This window comes from Eurosta solidaginis, chromosome 5, assembly GCF_040869045.1.
Source record: "Eurosta solidaginis isolate ZX-2024a chromosome 5, ASM4086904v1, whole genome shotgun sequence".
NCBI lineage: Eukaryota > Metazoa > Arthropoda > Insecta > Diptera > Tephritidae > Eurosta > Eurosta solidaginis.
In genome coordinates this window covers 104,467,119-104,482,480 of record NC_090323.1, presented here as the reverse complement: position 1 = coordinate 104,482,480, position 15,362 = coordinate 104,467,119, and the positions used below count along the sequence as shown (strand labels likewise).

Genomic DNA, 15,362 nt, shown 5'->3' with positions numbered 1-15,362 from the left:
TAATTTCGGAGGAGTGGAACAAAATCGAACCAGAAATTACAAAAATGCTAGTGGAATCAGTGCCCCAAAGGCTGCAACCTGTAATTAAGGCCAAAGGACTCTACACAAAGTACTGAATCTTTTTAACTTTACTAATTTTTTATATATTTTTATGAAAACAGTAGACTGCATGAAATAAGCTGTGATGTAAAATTTTGAATTATTTTAAGTTTTTCACTCTTATGTTGTTAAACTATAAGCAAAAAAACAAATGAAGTATTTTTTGAAACTACAATTTCGCAGCAAAAATATGGCGTTTAAATTTTCACAATATATGTTTAAATTTTCCAAATAAAGTATTCAAAAATTTAATAGTGCATATGCATGAAATAAGCTGTGAGCCACTGTATATATTGTAACGAATATTAGTGACACTAAGTGATACTCACATCACTAATCTGAAACTAAATAAATAAAGCCACAACAACAATAAAGCAAGCAGTCACTTGCATCTACATAAACGAATCAATCAGTATGTCTACACATACATATGTACGTACACGCAGTGGAGAGACAACGCACAAACATATGCATATATCTTATCTGAGATGCTAACAAAAGTAGGCAATAATTTGTGCAAGTATCACTGACATATACACGCGCATCTGTAGTTATAGCTAGTAATTTTATAGCAGGTAACTAAGTTAAATTCTAGAAACGCCTAGAAGTATGCGAACGAGGAAATCACAGATTATAAAAGGAGGTAAAGCTGAGAAGCAGTAACCAGTTTGATTTAAGCACGCTATATGTCGAGAAGTAGAAGTGTTATTGTGAAAGTAGTCTAATAAAGACCATTTTGCATAATTGAATATTGTAGTTGTTTAATTCCAGCACAGACATCATCGCAGATCTCCGTTTAACTGGAAGAGCAAGAAGGACGTATTTCCTGGAAGTTGGAGCCGCAAATTACAAAAATTTTACAGTTTGATGAAAAAATTGAGGCCTAGGTGGATGCTTTGAGAGGACGTATCGAGCAAGACTGCAGTTGCAACTAAATCGCCCAGCAGTTTCAACGAGTAATCCAAAGGTAGAAACACCATCCTTTGACGGTTCTGTTCCTTTCCAGGTCTTTAAGCTACAATTTGAGAAGACCGCAACAGTGAACAACTGGAATTCTGAAGATAAAGTTGTTGAACTCTTCGTAGCATTGAAAGGACCAGCTGCCGAAATCTTGCAGACTATTCCAGAGTACGAACGGAACAGTTATGACGCATTGATGGCTGCTGTAGAACGACGGTACGGAAGCGAACACAGGAAACAGATATATCAAATAGAATTGCAAAACCGTTACCAGAAAGCTAATGAGACTTTGCAAGAATTTGCTTCGGATGTTGAAAGGTTGGCTCATTTGGCAATTGCGGACGCACCCGTGGAGTACACCGAGAGGGTAAAAATCCAGAGTTTTATAAATGGCATACGGTACGTAGAAACGAAGCGAGCGACATATGCAAACCCAAAACCCACATTCGCAGAAATGGCAACCCATGCACTGACTCAAGAAACAGCTTCACTTTTGAGTAAGCCAGTTTTCAAAGTACGCCGTGTGGAGGTAGAAACGCCAGACTGGGTGAACACAATACTAGAGGCGCTGAAAGGATCGCAAAAGCGGAGTGAAAGAGTTATCAAATGCTTCAAATGCGGGAAGCCCGGTCACATTGCACGTCATTGCGATCTTGATCCTAGTGGTTGCAACAGCATGGGTTGTCTTAATAACAAAGCTGGAGGGGATGAGCAGGAGCGAGTAAGATGTAGAGATCGGGAGCTAGCTCCAGCTAATGAATGTCCTGTGATATCTGTGTCGCAAATTGGAATGAAATCAAGCAGTCTTGCCGTCAGAGGGAATGTGGATGGCAAGGAGCGTGTACTGACTGTAGATACGGGCGCATCTCACTCCTTAATCCGATCTGATTTGGTCAATAAGAAAGTAAAGCCATTACCTGGAGTAAGGTTGCGTACGGTCACTGGCGATTATAACCAAGTCCAGGGAGAAGTGATCTGTGAAGTCTTAATTGGGAAGGTCATGATTCCATACAAATTCGTTGTGGCGGAGATAGTTGATGAAGTCATATTGGGAGTGGCCTTCTTAGTTGACCATGACATCACGATCGATATGCGGAGATAGATTATGCGCTATAAAAACAAGGATGTGCCACATAAATTCATTTTGGAGAAAGGGTTCTGCAGTAAGCGAGTGCTGGTGGAGGAGATTCGACAGAGACCACAAAAGTCAAGGAAAGTAGATCCGGCAAAGGTTGATAGAACGAATGGGCCAAACAAATCAAAACCGAAGGTACCTGCGAGAGAAACACTGGCATTGAAAAACCCTAATGGACGCACTAAAACGAACGAAAGAATTTCCCAGAAAGAATACAAGGGTGGTTTCAAGCCAGGGCGCACTACTGTTGGGAAACGTCGGAAAGATACTGCTTATGTGAAGACAATCCGTTAAGAGCAAGCTCTACAAAGTAGTTCATTGGCCAACCCACAGAATGCTGGGGACCGATCCAAGATAATGAGTAGTAAGATGAAACGCAGGTACGATGAGAAAAATAATTCGGAAGGTTTCTTGGAGGGAGATTTGGTACGGTTATACAACCCTCACCAGCGGAAAGGTGTTCCATCCAAATTTCGGTGCAGTTGGGAAAGCCCGTACAAATTTGTGAAGAAGATCAGTGATGCCATCTACCGCTACAAACCATTGGGAAACCACGAAAGAGAAGAGTGGTTCATTTGGAGATGCTAGCGGCGTTTAGATTGGGAAATTTGTCTGATCGGGACGATCAGTAATGAGTTTGATTTAAGCACACTATCTGTCGAGAAGTAGTAGCAGTGTGAAATACTTGAATAAAGGCCATTTTGCATTATTGAATAGTGGAGTTATTTATTCAACAGTTAAGTGATTCGAACGTTAGTAGAAGGTTGCAAATAAGAGGAATTGCACCAAATTCGTTTCAATATGTACATGTTGTATTCTTGCAAATTCCTTTCAAATCAGATTCATATACAAGTGCATGTGGGTATCTCTATATATACATATGTACATAGGTATGTAAATTCAAGAAACTGCGCAAGGGGTGATATGAAATAAAAATCCCACCTACTTCTAGGTTATCGCGCCTTACATTTATTTATTTTTATTTATATGTCCTTTGTCTTTCTTTAAATGCCGCGCTTAGAAATGTCGTTAACAACAAATATTAGCCAGCATTATCCTTTTATATATTGTATAAAATTATTGGAAAACCAAAAGACTTAAAAGAAAAGAATTTCGCGCCGCAAGCAAGAATGGTCAGCCAGTCCAAGCATCAACAAAATGAAATACAACATAGAGTAAAAGTAGGTGGGATTTTTATTTCATATCATCCCTTGCGCAGTTTCTTGAATTTACATACCTATGTACCTATATACAGAGATACCCACATGCATTTGTATATGAATCTGATTTGAAAGGTATCCACAAGAATACAACATGTACATATGTTAGAATATGCACATTTGGGTATTTATATTACAGCGTTAATCGCGTTTAAGGACAGTCAAAATTTTAAAGAGCGGCAAAAACAGACAGGCAATCTTTTTTGAAACTAGTCACTAGTTCCACTAGAATTTTGTTACGTTTAAAATGGATTGCTTCAAACTTTATTTTAGGAAACTTGTTTCCAAAGTTTTCAATTAAATTAACATTGACCTTAAATAACTTTTGAATCATCAGACTGGAAGAGGTCATGCAAATTTATTAGTAGAAAATACAAGCTGAAAGTGTATAAATCCACCATAGATCCGCATTTCATATATTGCCCCACAATATTCTTTATTGCCAATGAAACCCAGGTAGATAAGCTACAAATTATGCAAAATAAAGCTATGAGATTTATACTAAACATGAGGTATAATACTTCCATTAATAACATGATAGAAGCACTAAACTGGTTGAGTGTAAAACAGCTTATATTCTACCACAGCATGAAATTCGTATTTAATATCAGGCACGGTAGATTACCAACATACCTCAGTGAAAAGCTTATACAGTGGCTCACAGCTTATTTCATGCAGTTCGAATTGAAGAATTTTGAATGTATATATTTAGTGAAATGCTTGACTTATCTAAGTAGCTGAGCAGAATTCATGCAAATACAGTCCTACTCACACGAAGGGATGAAATGCAGATGCATATCAAAATCTTTGCTCACAGCTTATTTCATGCAACCATTTCTTTACGTTGTGGCGACAGCTAGTCGTTAGTTAACGGTATTTCGCTTTTCTAGTTCTTGTAACTAGCGTTTATGCAAATTTTAGTATGTTTTCGATCGTCAAGTGATTAGTACAAAAATTTACATAAAAATGGTCGCCGAACTACGATCGAACAGCGAGAATTGAACATAAACCATTTCCAAAGCGGAAAAACGCAACGAAAAATAGCTGAAATAGTTAATTTAAGCCATGCTATAGGGCAAAGCATAATTAATCGCTTCGTTCATGAAAATCGGATACAAATTAAAGGTCGAAATGCACCAAACAAAATTTTCATTGAACGTGAAGAACGTTTAATTGTACGAAAAATAAAGGAAAATCCGAAGCTATCCGCCCCAAGCTGGCAATGGAAGTTCAACAAGATGTGGGCAAGTCATGTAGCGTCGAAACAGTGCGGCGCGTGCTACGTGAACATGACTTCAATGGTCGAGTAACACCACAGAAGCCCTTCGTAAGCAAGAAAAATCAGCTTAGCCGAATTTCCTTCGCCAGGGAGCTAGAAATGAAAGACTTCGATTACTGGAAAACGGTAATATTTTCTGACGAGCCAAATTCAATATTTTCGGCTCAGATGGAATGACATACCTTTGGGGGAAACCCAAAACCGAGCTCCATAAAAATAACATCAAGCCTACTGTGAAACATGATGGTGGCAGTGTAATGGTATGGGTATGTATGTCAGCAGCTGGCGTCGGAAATTTAGTATTTGTTGAGGGTATTATGGACAAAACAATGTACCTCAATATACTAAAAGATAATTTGGTCCAAAGTGCCGAGAAACTTGGAATACACCAAGATTTCCGTTTCTACCAGGACAATGATCCGATACATAAGTCGCGATCGTACAGACATGGATCATATGGAATTGTCCACATTTAATGCAACTACCGGCTCAGTCACCCGACATGAACGTGATCGAGAATTTGTGGTCTTTATTGGACACAAAAATCCGCACACACCACATAAGCAGCAAAGATCAGCTGAAAAGCGTAATTTCGGAGGAGTGGAACAAAATCGAACCAGAAATTACAAAAATGCTAGTGGAATCAGTGCCCCAAAGGCTGCAACCTGTAATTAAGGCCAAAGGACTCTACACAAAGTACTGAATCTTTTTAACTTTACTAATTGTTTATATTTTTTTATGAAAACAGTAGACTGCATGAAATAAGCTGTGATGTAAAATTTTGAATTATTTTAAGTTTTTCACTCTTATGTTGTTAAACTATAAGCAAAAAAAAAATAAATGAAGTATTTTTTGAAACTACAATTTCGCAGCAAAAATATGGCGTTTAAATTTTCACAATATATGTTTAAATTTGCCAAATAAAGAATTCAAAAATTTAATAGTGCATATGCATGAAATAAGCTGTGAGCCACTGTATATATTGTAACGAATATTAATGACACTAAGTGATACTCACATCACTAATCTGAAACTAAATAAATAAAGCCACAACAACAATAAAGCAAGCAGTCACTTGCATCTGCATAAACGAATCAATCAGTATGTCTACACATACATATGTACGTACACGCAGTGGAGAGAAAACGCACAGACATATGCATATATCTTATCTGAGATGCTAACAAAAGTAGGCAATAATTTGTGCAAGTATCACTGACATATACACGCGCATCTGTAGTTATAGCTAGTAATTTTATAGCAGGTAACTAAGTTAAATTCTAGAAACGCCTAGAAGTATGCGAACGAGGAAATCACAGAGTATAAAAGGAGGTAAAGCTGAGAAGCAGTAATCAGTTTGATTTAAGCACGCTATATGTCGAGAAGTAGAAGTGTTATTGTGAAAGTAGTCTAATAAAGACCATTTTGCATAGTTGAATATTGGAGTTATTTATTCAACAATTTAGCGATACGAACGTTAGTAGAAGGTGTGAAATAAGCGGAGTTTCACTAAATTTTTACAATTGGTGTCAGAAGAGGAATTGTTGAATAAATTCCGAAGATTGCGAATACAACTTGGACATGGCAAAGTTGAGTGAATTGAGGATCCAGCAACTGAAGGAGTTGGAGAGCCGTGTATTGAATACAACCGGAAATAAACACAAACTTCAGGCACGACTACGAGACGCTTTGGAGTCGGAGGGAATTGATGTGGGCGATGATGTCTTTCATCCTGATGGGGACGAGACAACAACAAAAATTGAAAAACGAAACATCGCAGACAATTACCAGCACAGACTTGAACATGATATTGGCTGCAATGTATGCACAAACATCAACAGTAACATCAATGCCGTCGCAAATGTCATCTCAACTGGAGAACAGAAGACATATATGGCATCACAACTGGAAGAACAGTAGACGTATATGGTATCCCATCTGGAATCCCAGGAGACACGTATAACATCCAAGATTGAAGCACAGGAGGCACGCATTTCAGAAATTTTGTCGCAAATGTCATTTCAACTGGAAGAACATAAGACATATATGGCATCTCACCTGGAAGAACAGAAGACATATATGACATCTCAGTTGGCTGAGCAGTTGAAAGCACAGGAGGCCCGCATATCATCGAAGCTGGAGGCCCAGGATACGAAAATTTTACAGTTTGAGGAAAAAATCGAGGCCGAAGTGGATGCTTTGAGAGGACGTATCGAGTCGTTACAACTAAATTTTCCAGCAGTTTCAGCAAGTTATCCAAAGGTAAAAACACCATCCTTTGACGGTTCTGTTCCCTCCCAGGTCTTTAAGCTACAGTTTGAGAAGACCGCAAGAGTGAACAACTGGAATGCTGAAGATAAAGTTGCTGCATTGTTCGTGGCTTTAAAAAAACCAGCTGCCGAGATATTGCAGACCATCCCAGAGTACGAACGTAACAGTTATGCAGCATTGGTGGCTGCTGTAGAACGGCGATACGGAAGCGAACACAGAAAACAGATATATCAAATAGAATTGCAAAATCGTTGCCAAAAAGCTAATGAGACTATGCAAGAGTTTGCTTCGTAAGTTGAAAGGTTGGCTCATTTGGCAAATGCCGACGTACCCGTGGAATACACCGAAAGGGTGAAAATTCAGAGCTTTATAAATGGCATACGGGACGTCAAAACGAAGCGAGCCACATATACAAACCCTAAGCCAACATTTGCAGAAACGGTATCACATGCACTGACTCAGGAAACTGCCACAATATTGAGTAAACCAGCATACAAAGCTCGCCGTGTGGAAGTGGAAATGCCAGACTGGGTGAACAAAATATTGGAGGCGCTGAAGGGGTCACAACAGAAAAATGACGGAGTTATGAAGTGTTTCAAGTGCGGTAACCCAGGTCACATTGCACGTCATTGCAGCACCGGTCCTGGTAGTTACAACTTGCCTGGTTGTAAACGTAAAGCTGGAGGAGATAAGCAAGAGCGAGTCAGATGTAAAGATCGAAAACTTGCCCCAGCTATTGAATGTCCTGTGATATCTATCTCGCAAATTGGAAGAAACTCGAGCAGTCTTACCGTCAAAGGAAATGTGGATGGCAAGGAGCGTGTACTGACTGTAGATATGGGCGCATCTCATTCCTTAATCCGATCTGATTTGGTCAACAGGACAGTCAAGTGAGTACCTGGAGCAAGGTTGCGTACGGTCACTGGCGATTATAACCAAGTCCAGGGAGAAGTGATCTGTGAAGTTTTAATTGGGAATGTCATGGTTCTACACAAATTCGTTGTGGCGGAGATCGTTGATGAAGTCATATTGGGAGTGGACTTCTTAGTTGACCATGAGATCACGATCGATATGCGGAGAAAGATTATGCGCTATAAGAACAAGGATGTGCCGCTTAACTTCAGTTTGGAGAAAGGGTTAAGCAGTAAGCGAGTGCTGGTGGAGGAGATTCGACAGAGACCACAAAAATCAAGGAAAGTAGATCCGGCAAAGGTTGATGGAACGAATTCGCCAAACAAATCAAAACCGAAAGTACCTGCGAGAGAAACACTGGCATTGAAAACCCCTAATGGACGCACTAAAACGAAGGAAAGAATTTCGCAGAAAGAATGCAAATGTGGTTTCAAGCCAGGGCACACTACTGTTGTGAAGCGTCGGAACGATACTGACTATGCAAAGCCAATCCGTCAAACGCAAGCTCTACGAAGTAGTTCATTGGCCAAACACAGAGTGTGAGGGAACGAACCAGGGTAATGAGTAGTAAGATGAAACACAGGTTTGAAAAGAACAACAATTAGGAAGGTTCCTTGGAGGGAGATTTGGTACTGTTATACAACCCTCACTGGCGGAAAGGTGTTCCATCCAAATTTTGGTGGAGTTGGGAAGCCCCGTGCAGAGTTGTGAAGAGGATCAGTGATGTCATCTACCGCATACAAACAATTGGGAAAGCGCGAAATAGAAGAGTGGTTCATTTGGATAGGCTAGCAGCGGTTAGATCGAGAGATTTGTCTGATCGGGACGGTCAGACTAAAGCGCCAAATACACGACACGAACATTTCCGCGAACATTCCGCAATCTTGTTCGCAGCTTTGGCCATACACCATACGAACTTTTGGCCGAACATTAGTTCTCTTTCAGACTGCGATGAATACGGACAACAATTGTGCTGCAGCAATATTGCTCGCTGTGGCAATTAAGCGTAAAAAAAAGAGAGAAGATTTATACATTTCAATAAATTCACTCAGAAATTTTTTATTGTCCATTTTACTTTTCCGCGCACGTCTGTTCCGTTCAGAAATTACTACGATTATGAGCTATTTCGCCATACACGCACGAACAGTTCGCGCAGATGTTCGCCAAAAATTAAAATATTTTGATTTTTGGCGAACATTTGCGCGAACTGGCAAACACCACCATACACGACAGAAAAGGTCGCAGAAACATGACATAACGGGAATGCTCGCGGAAATGTTCGTGTCGTGTATTTGGCGCTTTAGGTGGAGCGCAGTGTGACGAATATTAGTGACTCTAAGTGATACTCACATCACTAATCTGAAACTAAGTAAATAAAGCCACAACAACAATAAAGCAAGCAGTCACTTGTATCTATATAAACGAATCAATCATTATGTCTACACATATGTACGTGCACACAGCGGATAGAAAACGCACAAACACATGCATATATCTTATCTGGGATGCTCACAAAAGTAAGAAATAATTTGTGCAAGTATCGCACACATATACACGCGCATCTGTAGTTATTGCTGGTAATTTTACAGCTGGTAACTAAGTTAAATTCTAGAAACGCCTAGAAGTATTCGAACGCGGAAATCACAGAGTATAAAAGGAGGTAAAGCTGAGAATCAGCAATCGGTTTGATTTAAGCACGCTATCTGTCGAGAAGTAGAAGTGTTATTGTGAAAGTAGTCTAATAAAAACCATTTTGCATAATTGAATATTGGAGTTATTTATTCAACAATTTTGCGACACGAACGTTAGTAGAAGGGGTGAAATAAGCGGAGTTTCACTAAATTCGTTACAATATAAATGATAAACATTCATACGTAATTAGAGAAAACAATAATTTTAGATTACCTCTTTTCAAAACAGAAGTGGACAAGCAAAATATATTTTACAAAGGCCTCAAATTTTTCAATGAACTTCCGAATCACATAAAAGGTAGTAATAACTTGAACACTTTTAAAAAAGTTTACTAGAGCACTGTACAACCCTTTCAATAAGATAAAGTTTTTTCCTTATATTTTTACATGGAATATCCGATACGAGAGCGGTAAAAGGGAATCGTAATAGCGGAAGCATCATAATACAATGCATCCCGAAGGAAAAGAAAATCGGTCGCCAGCTGTAACTCCAGACCGTTCCAACAACTAATTTCGCTGGAATTCGGTACTTTCAGCAGATGTTTACTGTTGCTGATCGGAATCACTTGCATTCCGACAGCATTAATATAACAATAAAATTATATGATGTGTAACGAAAATAAGGCCAAACAAAAGTTTGAACAGGGAGGATTGGAAACACGTCCTTTTCAACCTCCCATTCTATGTTGAGCTGTGCTGATCGGAGTCTTGATGCATTCCGACAGCGTCATTAATAAACAAAGTTGAGGGGTGATTGTATACATATGCTTTCCAACATGCAAATACATGTTTGACTGTGTTGATCGGAGACTAATACATTCCGGCAGCTTAAAATACCAATCTAAATGTAAAATATGGGTTCCAAATTTTGTTGCCTTATGCTGGGAGCACTGGAGGATTGGAAACGCGTCCTTTCCAACCTCCCTTAAAAGAGTAGCTGCCAGAATCGTCCGTTTGTCACGCTAATAAATATGCTGATCGGAATCACATGGCATTCCGACAGCATATTCAATAGAACTAAGTAATTGTAATAATGAATTGTATTTAGTAGTTAAAGTTTTAGGCCTAACAGCCGTAACAAAAAATAAATTTAATTAAGGAGCCAACTCGCTCCACAAAAACAAGAACATTTAAAGTTAACACAAGTACATATCTTTATTGAATGATTAATTATTAGCTTATAAGCAGCTCGACTTAATTACACGGATCCCCGACAGCAACTGCCCAAGAAACCTCAGCGACGGCGGCAGTGGCGCAACCCTTACGCAAGTGTGTTCGAATGCAGGTGAGAATGACTGTGGCCTTGATTTCTCACAAGCGTTGCATTATGAAATTATTTGTATTGCATTTCATGACGAAACACAAATATGCTTACGCTGCAACGATGCCAAACAGTTGTGCTGACGTTGCGGCGCGTGTATTGATCGAACCTAGGAATGGTATGACTGGGCAGTGGCTGAGCGTGTTAACTTGTATTTTCCTCTTATACTACTCATTTTATTTTCAAAATTTCGTTCGGAATGCGTTCTGCATGTACCAATTGAAGCTTCCAACAATTTCTTCGGCTTTTCTGAGCGTCTCGGAAGCAATTTTGTAAATGGTATGTTTAGCTTACAAAAGGAAAATAAAAAAAATTTCTTCAGCGTTTTCTTGTGATCTGGATATCGCGCTTAAATCTTAAAAGGGATGTGTTGGGGTACCAGCAACAGTTTTTCTGTATGATAAACTGGCAAACTCTCCCATAGCCATTGCAAATTTTTTTAATCAAACTTCACAAATGATATAGCAGTTTCCCTAAAGTAAAGCAATCATTCTACACATCAAGCAACTCTGAGTTTTGGTATACAGTCACTAATTTAGATATATTTAGTGAATATTGCTTTAATGCGTTCTCAGAAAGACACCAAGTGGATTGTATTTACACGGTTTTCTCCAAGGCATTCGACAAGGTATCTCACAATCCTTTCCTGCGAAAGTAAGCTTCACTTGAACTTCACTCCACGTTTCTCAATTGGTTATGTTTCTACCTAATCGGTATCGATGAAGGGTGTATTCTCTGAGCTTTCTACTGCCACCTCTGGGGTACCCCAAAGGAGTATCCTAGTTCCTGTTTTTTTCATTTTGTTTATTAATGATATTGGCAATTGTGTCACCTCGTTGGAGTTCCTACTCTATGCTGAAGACCTAAGCGTCTATTCTTCTAATAAAACCTTTTAAGATGCACAGCGTCTACAAGAAAACATAGATAGATTAACACTGGTGGCGCGACTCGCATCTTCTTTCAAACCTTCAAAATGTTATCATATTACTTTTGATAAATTCGCAAAGTCTCACCAACGACATACTGTATCACAGGTATCCTCTTCAATTCCTACTTGATATCAAGGACGTAGGTGTCGTCTTTGACCCCTCGTTCTCGTTCATTAACCATATTAATTCATTAACCACATTATCACCAGTGCGTATGTCTTTATAGGTTTCCTAAGGCGCAACAGCACCAATTTTTCGGGCCCGTATACCCTGAAATTGCTGTACTCATCGTTCGTACGCTCTAAACTTCAATACTCTGCTCTTGCATTGAACGAGTGCAATAGGTTTTTCTTAAATTTTGTCTTAGATTCCTACATTTCTCTGACCCAATCCCTCCTTTCCTATCCCGCCGGCTGCTTTATAATTTACAATCCTTAGAAACAAGGACAACGCATTATTTGTCTTTGGTTTTTGGAGATATTAAGGGTGACATTGACTGTAACTCCTTGCTGTACTCTATAAATTTTCTTATGCCATCTAGGTCTCTACGTTTTTATTATAACTTTTACAATAACCATACGTCTACTAACTATCTAATTCAATTATGCTTCATTTTTCTTTTTCAAAACCTATTTGCCTTAACTTACTCAACTCTGTTTCGTAGTATATTTTTAGAATTTGTTTGTCATTAGGAGCCGCTGTTGCTTTTGACTTTCCAAATAAATAAACAGTTAGTAACATAATTAGCACATGCGCATGTACATACATACCTCCACACTCTTCTATAGCCATAGCATATGGATTTGGTCGAATGGAATATTTTTCCCCGGCTTTGAGTATATTTTCCAGAGCATTTAATGCAACCTGAATTATGTCTGAATCAACCACTGTTAGAAAATCACACATAGGCGGAATACAACCAACATGAACCTGATGGAAAAGGTTAAAATAATAATTTAGTTTGTATTATTTAGTGTTGTATCGGATAGAGATTATGCCCGATAACCGTATTGTTTATGTAAATAATTAGTGTATAAATGTATGACGCTTTGACCAAAATTAGTTCTCCGTTGAGAATATAAAACACCTACTAGGCTTGAGCGATTCTGCAATGTATTGAAAATATGGTTCCTTTTGTTGGTAAGAAAAAAATGTTTCAATTGAGAGCATAACAATTAGTGATAGAACAATACGATTACTGAGTAAGTAGTATCGATACTTTTCCCTGTACTCTACCAAGTGCCGATAAAATGAGTCCCATTCAACCATTCAACAAAATAATAAAAACGCTGCTAATTCCACAAAATTTTAATACATTTAAACTTGTCATGCAATAGAGCTTTTTCGTTCTTATATGAAACTTTAGTGGATGGTGTTAGCAGCTTTTACAGCATCGTTGACGACATATTGGTGCTGAAAATGGCCGTAATCAGATTATATCGACGCCCACTCTGGGAAATGGAAAAAACAATGTTTTAACACATACTAATGAAGTGGGAGAAGTTCACGAATGGATAAAGAAAAGTTAAGTTTATAACAATTTTGTAAAATGGGAGTGGCGCCGCTCTCATTAAGCAGAAGAAAATTTAAAAATTTTACAAACCGTTAATCAAAATCAATCAAAATCTATTGATATCTTTTTGCAATTTGACGTAAATGTCGTCCTTGGTATTATATATATGTAGATCCGATCAAAAGCAGATAAGGACCACGCCTACTTTCAAAAAAGGGGGCTTACAGTTATAAGAATATTATATGCATATCCGATCAAAAGCGGATATGGACCACACCTACTTTGAAAAAAGCGGCTTACAGTTATTAAAAATTTCCAATATACATATATATAGTTTGTACGTAACAATACTTCCAGTAGAGATATGGTAGTACAAAGTACATAAGTTAAAAAAAGGAAAATCGTTATGATCTCCTTCTATTTAGTTAATTTTGCCAAAGACCGAGCTCCTCTTCCAATTAGCGTCGTGCTATTTTATATTTTCCTTACAAATTGAAGGGACAAGACCTGCATGTTGTTGTTGTTGTTGTAGCAATGCTCGCCCCACCTAATAGCCGCGACCGATCACAAATTGTCATCAATATCCTCTAACGGGAGTCCAAGGAAACTTGCCGTTTCAACAGGGGTGGACCATAAGGAAAGGGGTGTTAGAGGCGTTGGTTCCACATTACAATTAAAGAGATGGTTGGTGTCATGTGGGGACACATTGCAAGCAGGGCATACATTTTGTATGTCAGGGTTGATTCTGGATAGGTAAGAGTTTAACCTGTTACAGTATCCAGAACGCAGTTGAGCAAGAGTGACACGCGTTTCCCTGGGGAGTATGCGTTCCTCTTCTGCGAGTTCTGGATATTTTTCTTCAAGTACTGGATTCATCGGGCAATTCCCGACATAAAGATCCGACGCCTGTCTATGGAGTTCACCAAGGACCTGCTTGTGTTTTTCCGCTTCATACGGCTGGGTTCTCAGGTGCCGTATTTCCTCAAAATGCTTACGGAGATGACTCCTTAGGCCCCCAGGCGGTGCGGGTTCGTCAATCAGATGTCTGTTGGGATGCCCAGGTTTCTGGGTATTCAACAGAAACCGTTTGGTCAGCATCTCATTTCTCTCCCTGATGGGGAGTATTCTCGCCTCATTATGTAGATGGTGTTCCGGGGACATAAGAAGACAGCCCGTGGCGATTCTGAGAGCAGTATTTTGGCAGGCCTGTAGTTTCTTCCAGTGGGTGGTCTTTAGGCTTGGCGACCATATGGGTGACGCGTAGCACGTAATCGGCTGGCTAATTGCTTTGTATGTGGTCAAGAGCGTTTCTTTATCTTTTCCCCAGGTACTGCCAGCAAGGGATTTGAGGATTTTATTACGGCTCTGAATTCTTGGAACAATTGCGGTTGCGTGCGCACCAAAATGTAGATCCTGATCAAAAATCAAATTAAATGGGGTCACACTGAAATGACAGTCCTTGGTCGGGAAAAATCCCGAGTCGCTCCGGTACATAGAACCGACTGCTTTGGGAAGCGACAAGACCTGCATATTTCATGGCGGTTCCTAACGGCATCTGCAAGGCAGATGAATTTTCACTGGGAAGCTCTTGTTCGGTTAGGTTACCTGGCTGTTGAGTCACCGGCCGCCGGATGTCGTCTAGGGAGGGTGCCGCCTCCAAACCGATGCAATTTTGTTAAAATAATGATTAGTATTGCGGTAATCTCCGCCACACTTTTCTCCAATAAAAAGGCACATATATATATATATATATATATATATATATATATATATATATATATATATATATATATATATATATATATATATATATATATATATATATATATATATATATAATATGCACAAACTTTATTTATAAAAAACTAATAAGTTAACAAAGCCCGTCCGAACTGGTTAAGTGCAAATTTATTCTGTATCCATATATTGCATTTGTGACGTGGCTGCAGTTGCATTTGACATGCGCGTTGCCAACTGCCTGCGCCTGTCAAATGCAATTAAGCCCCACGCACATAGACTACATTATATTATT

The 15,362-nt window shown here is 39.0% G+C and overlaps 1 protein-coding gene across 2 annotated transcripts in view; it reads right to left on the bottom strand.

Annotated features, from left to right (window-relative positions):
- Kap-alpha1 (karyopherin alpha1) overlaps positions 1–15,362 on the bottom strand; it is a 414,014-nt gene that overhangs the window by 117,586 nt on the left and 281,066 nt on the right. The window contains exons 6-7 of one of the 2 annotated variants that reach the window (XM_067792373.1): positions 12,588–12,747; positions 12,465–12,528 (exon numbers count right to left, since the gene is read on the bottom strand). In XM_067792373.1, the coding sequence (XP_067648474.1) occupies positions 12,506–12,528; positions 12,588–12,747 (183 nt within the window). In that variant the 3' untranslated portion in view covers positions 12,465–12,505. The remainder of the gene's footprint in view (positions 1–12,464; positions 12,529–12,587; positions 12,748–15,362) is intronic. The other variant, XM_067792372.1, reaches the window with a different exon arrangement.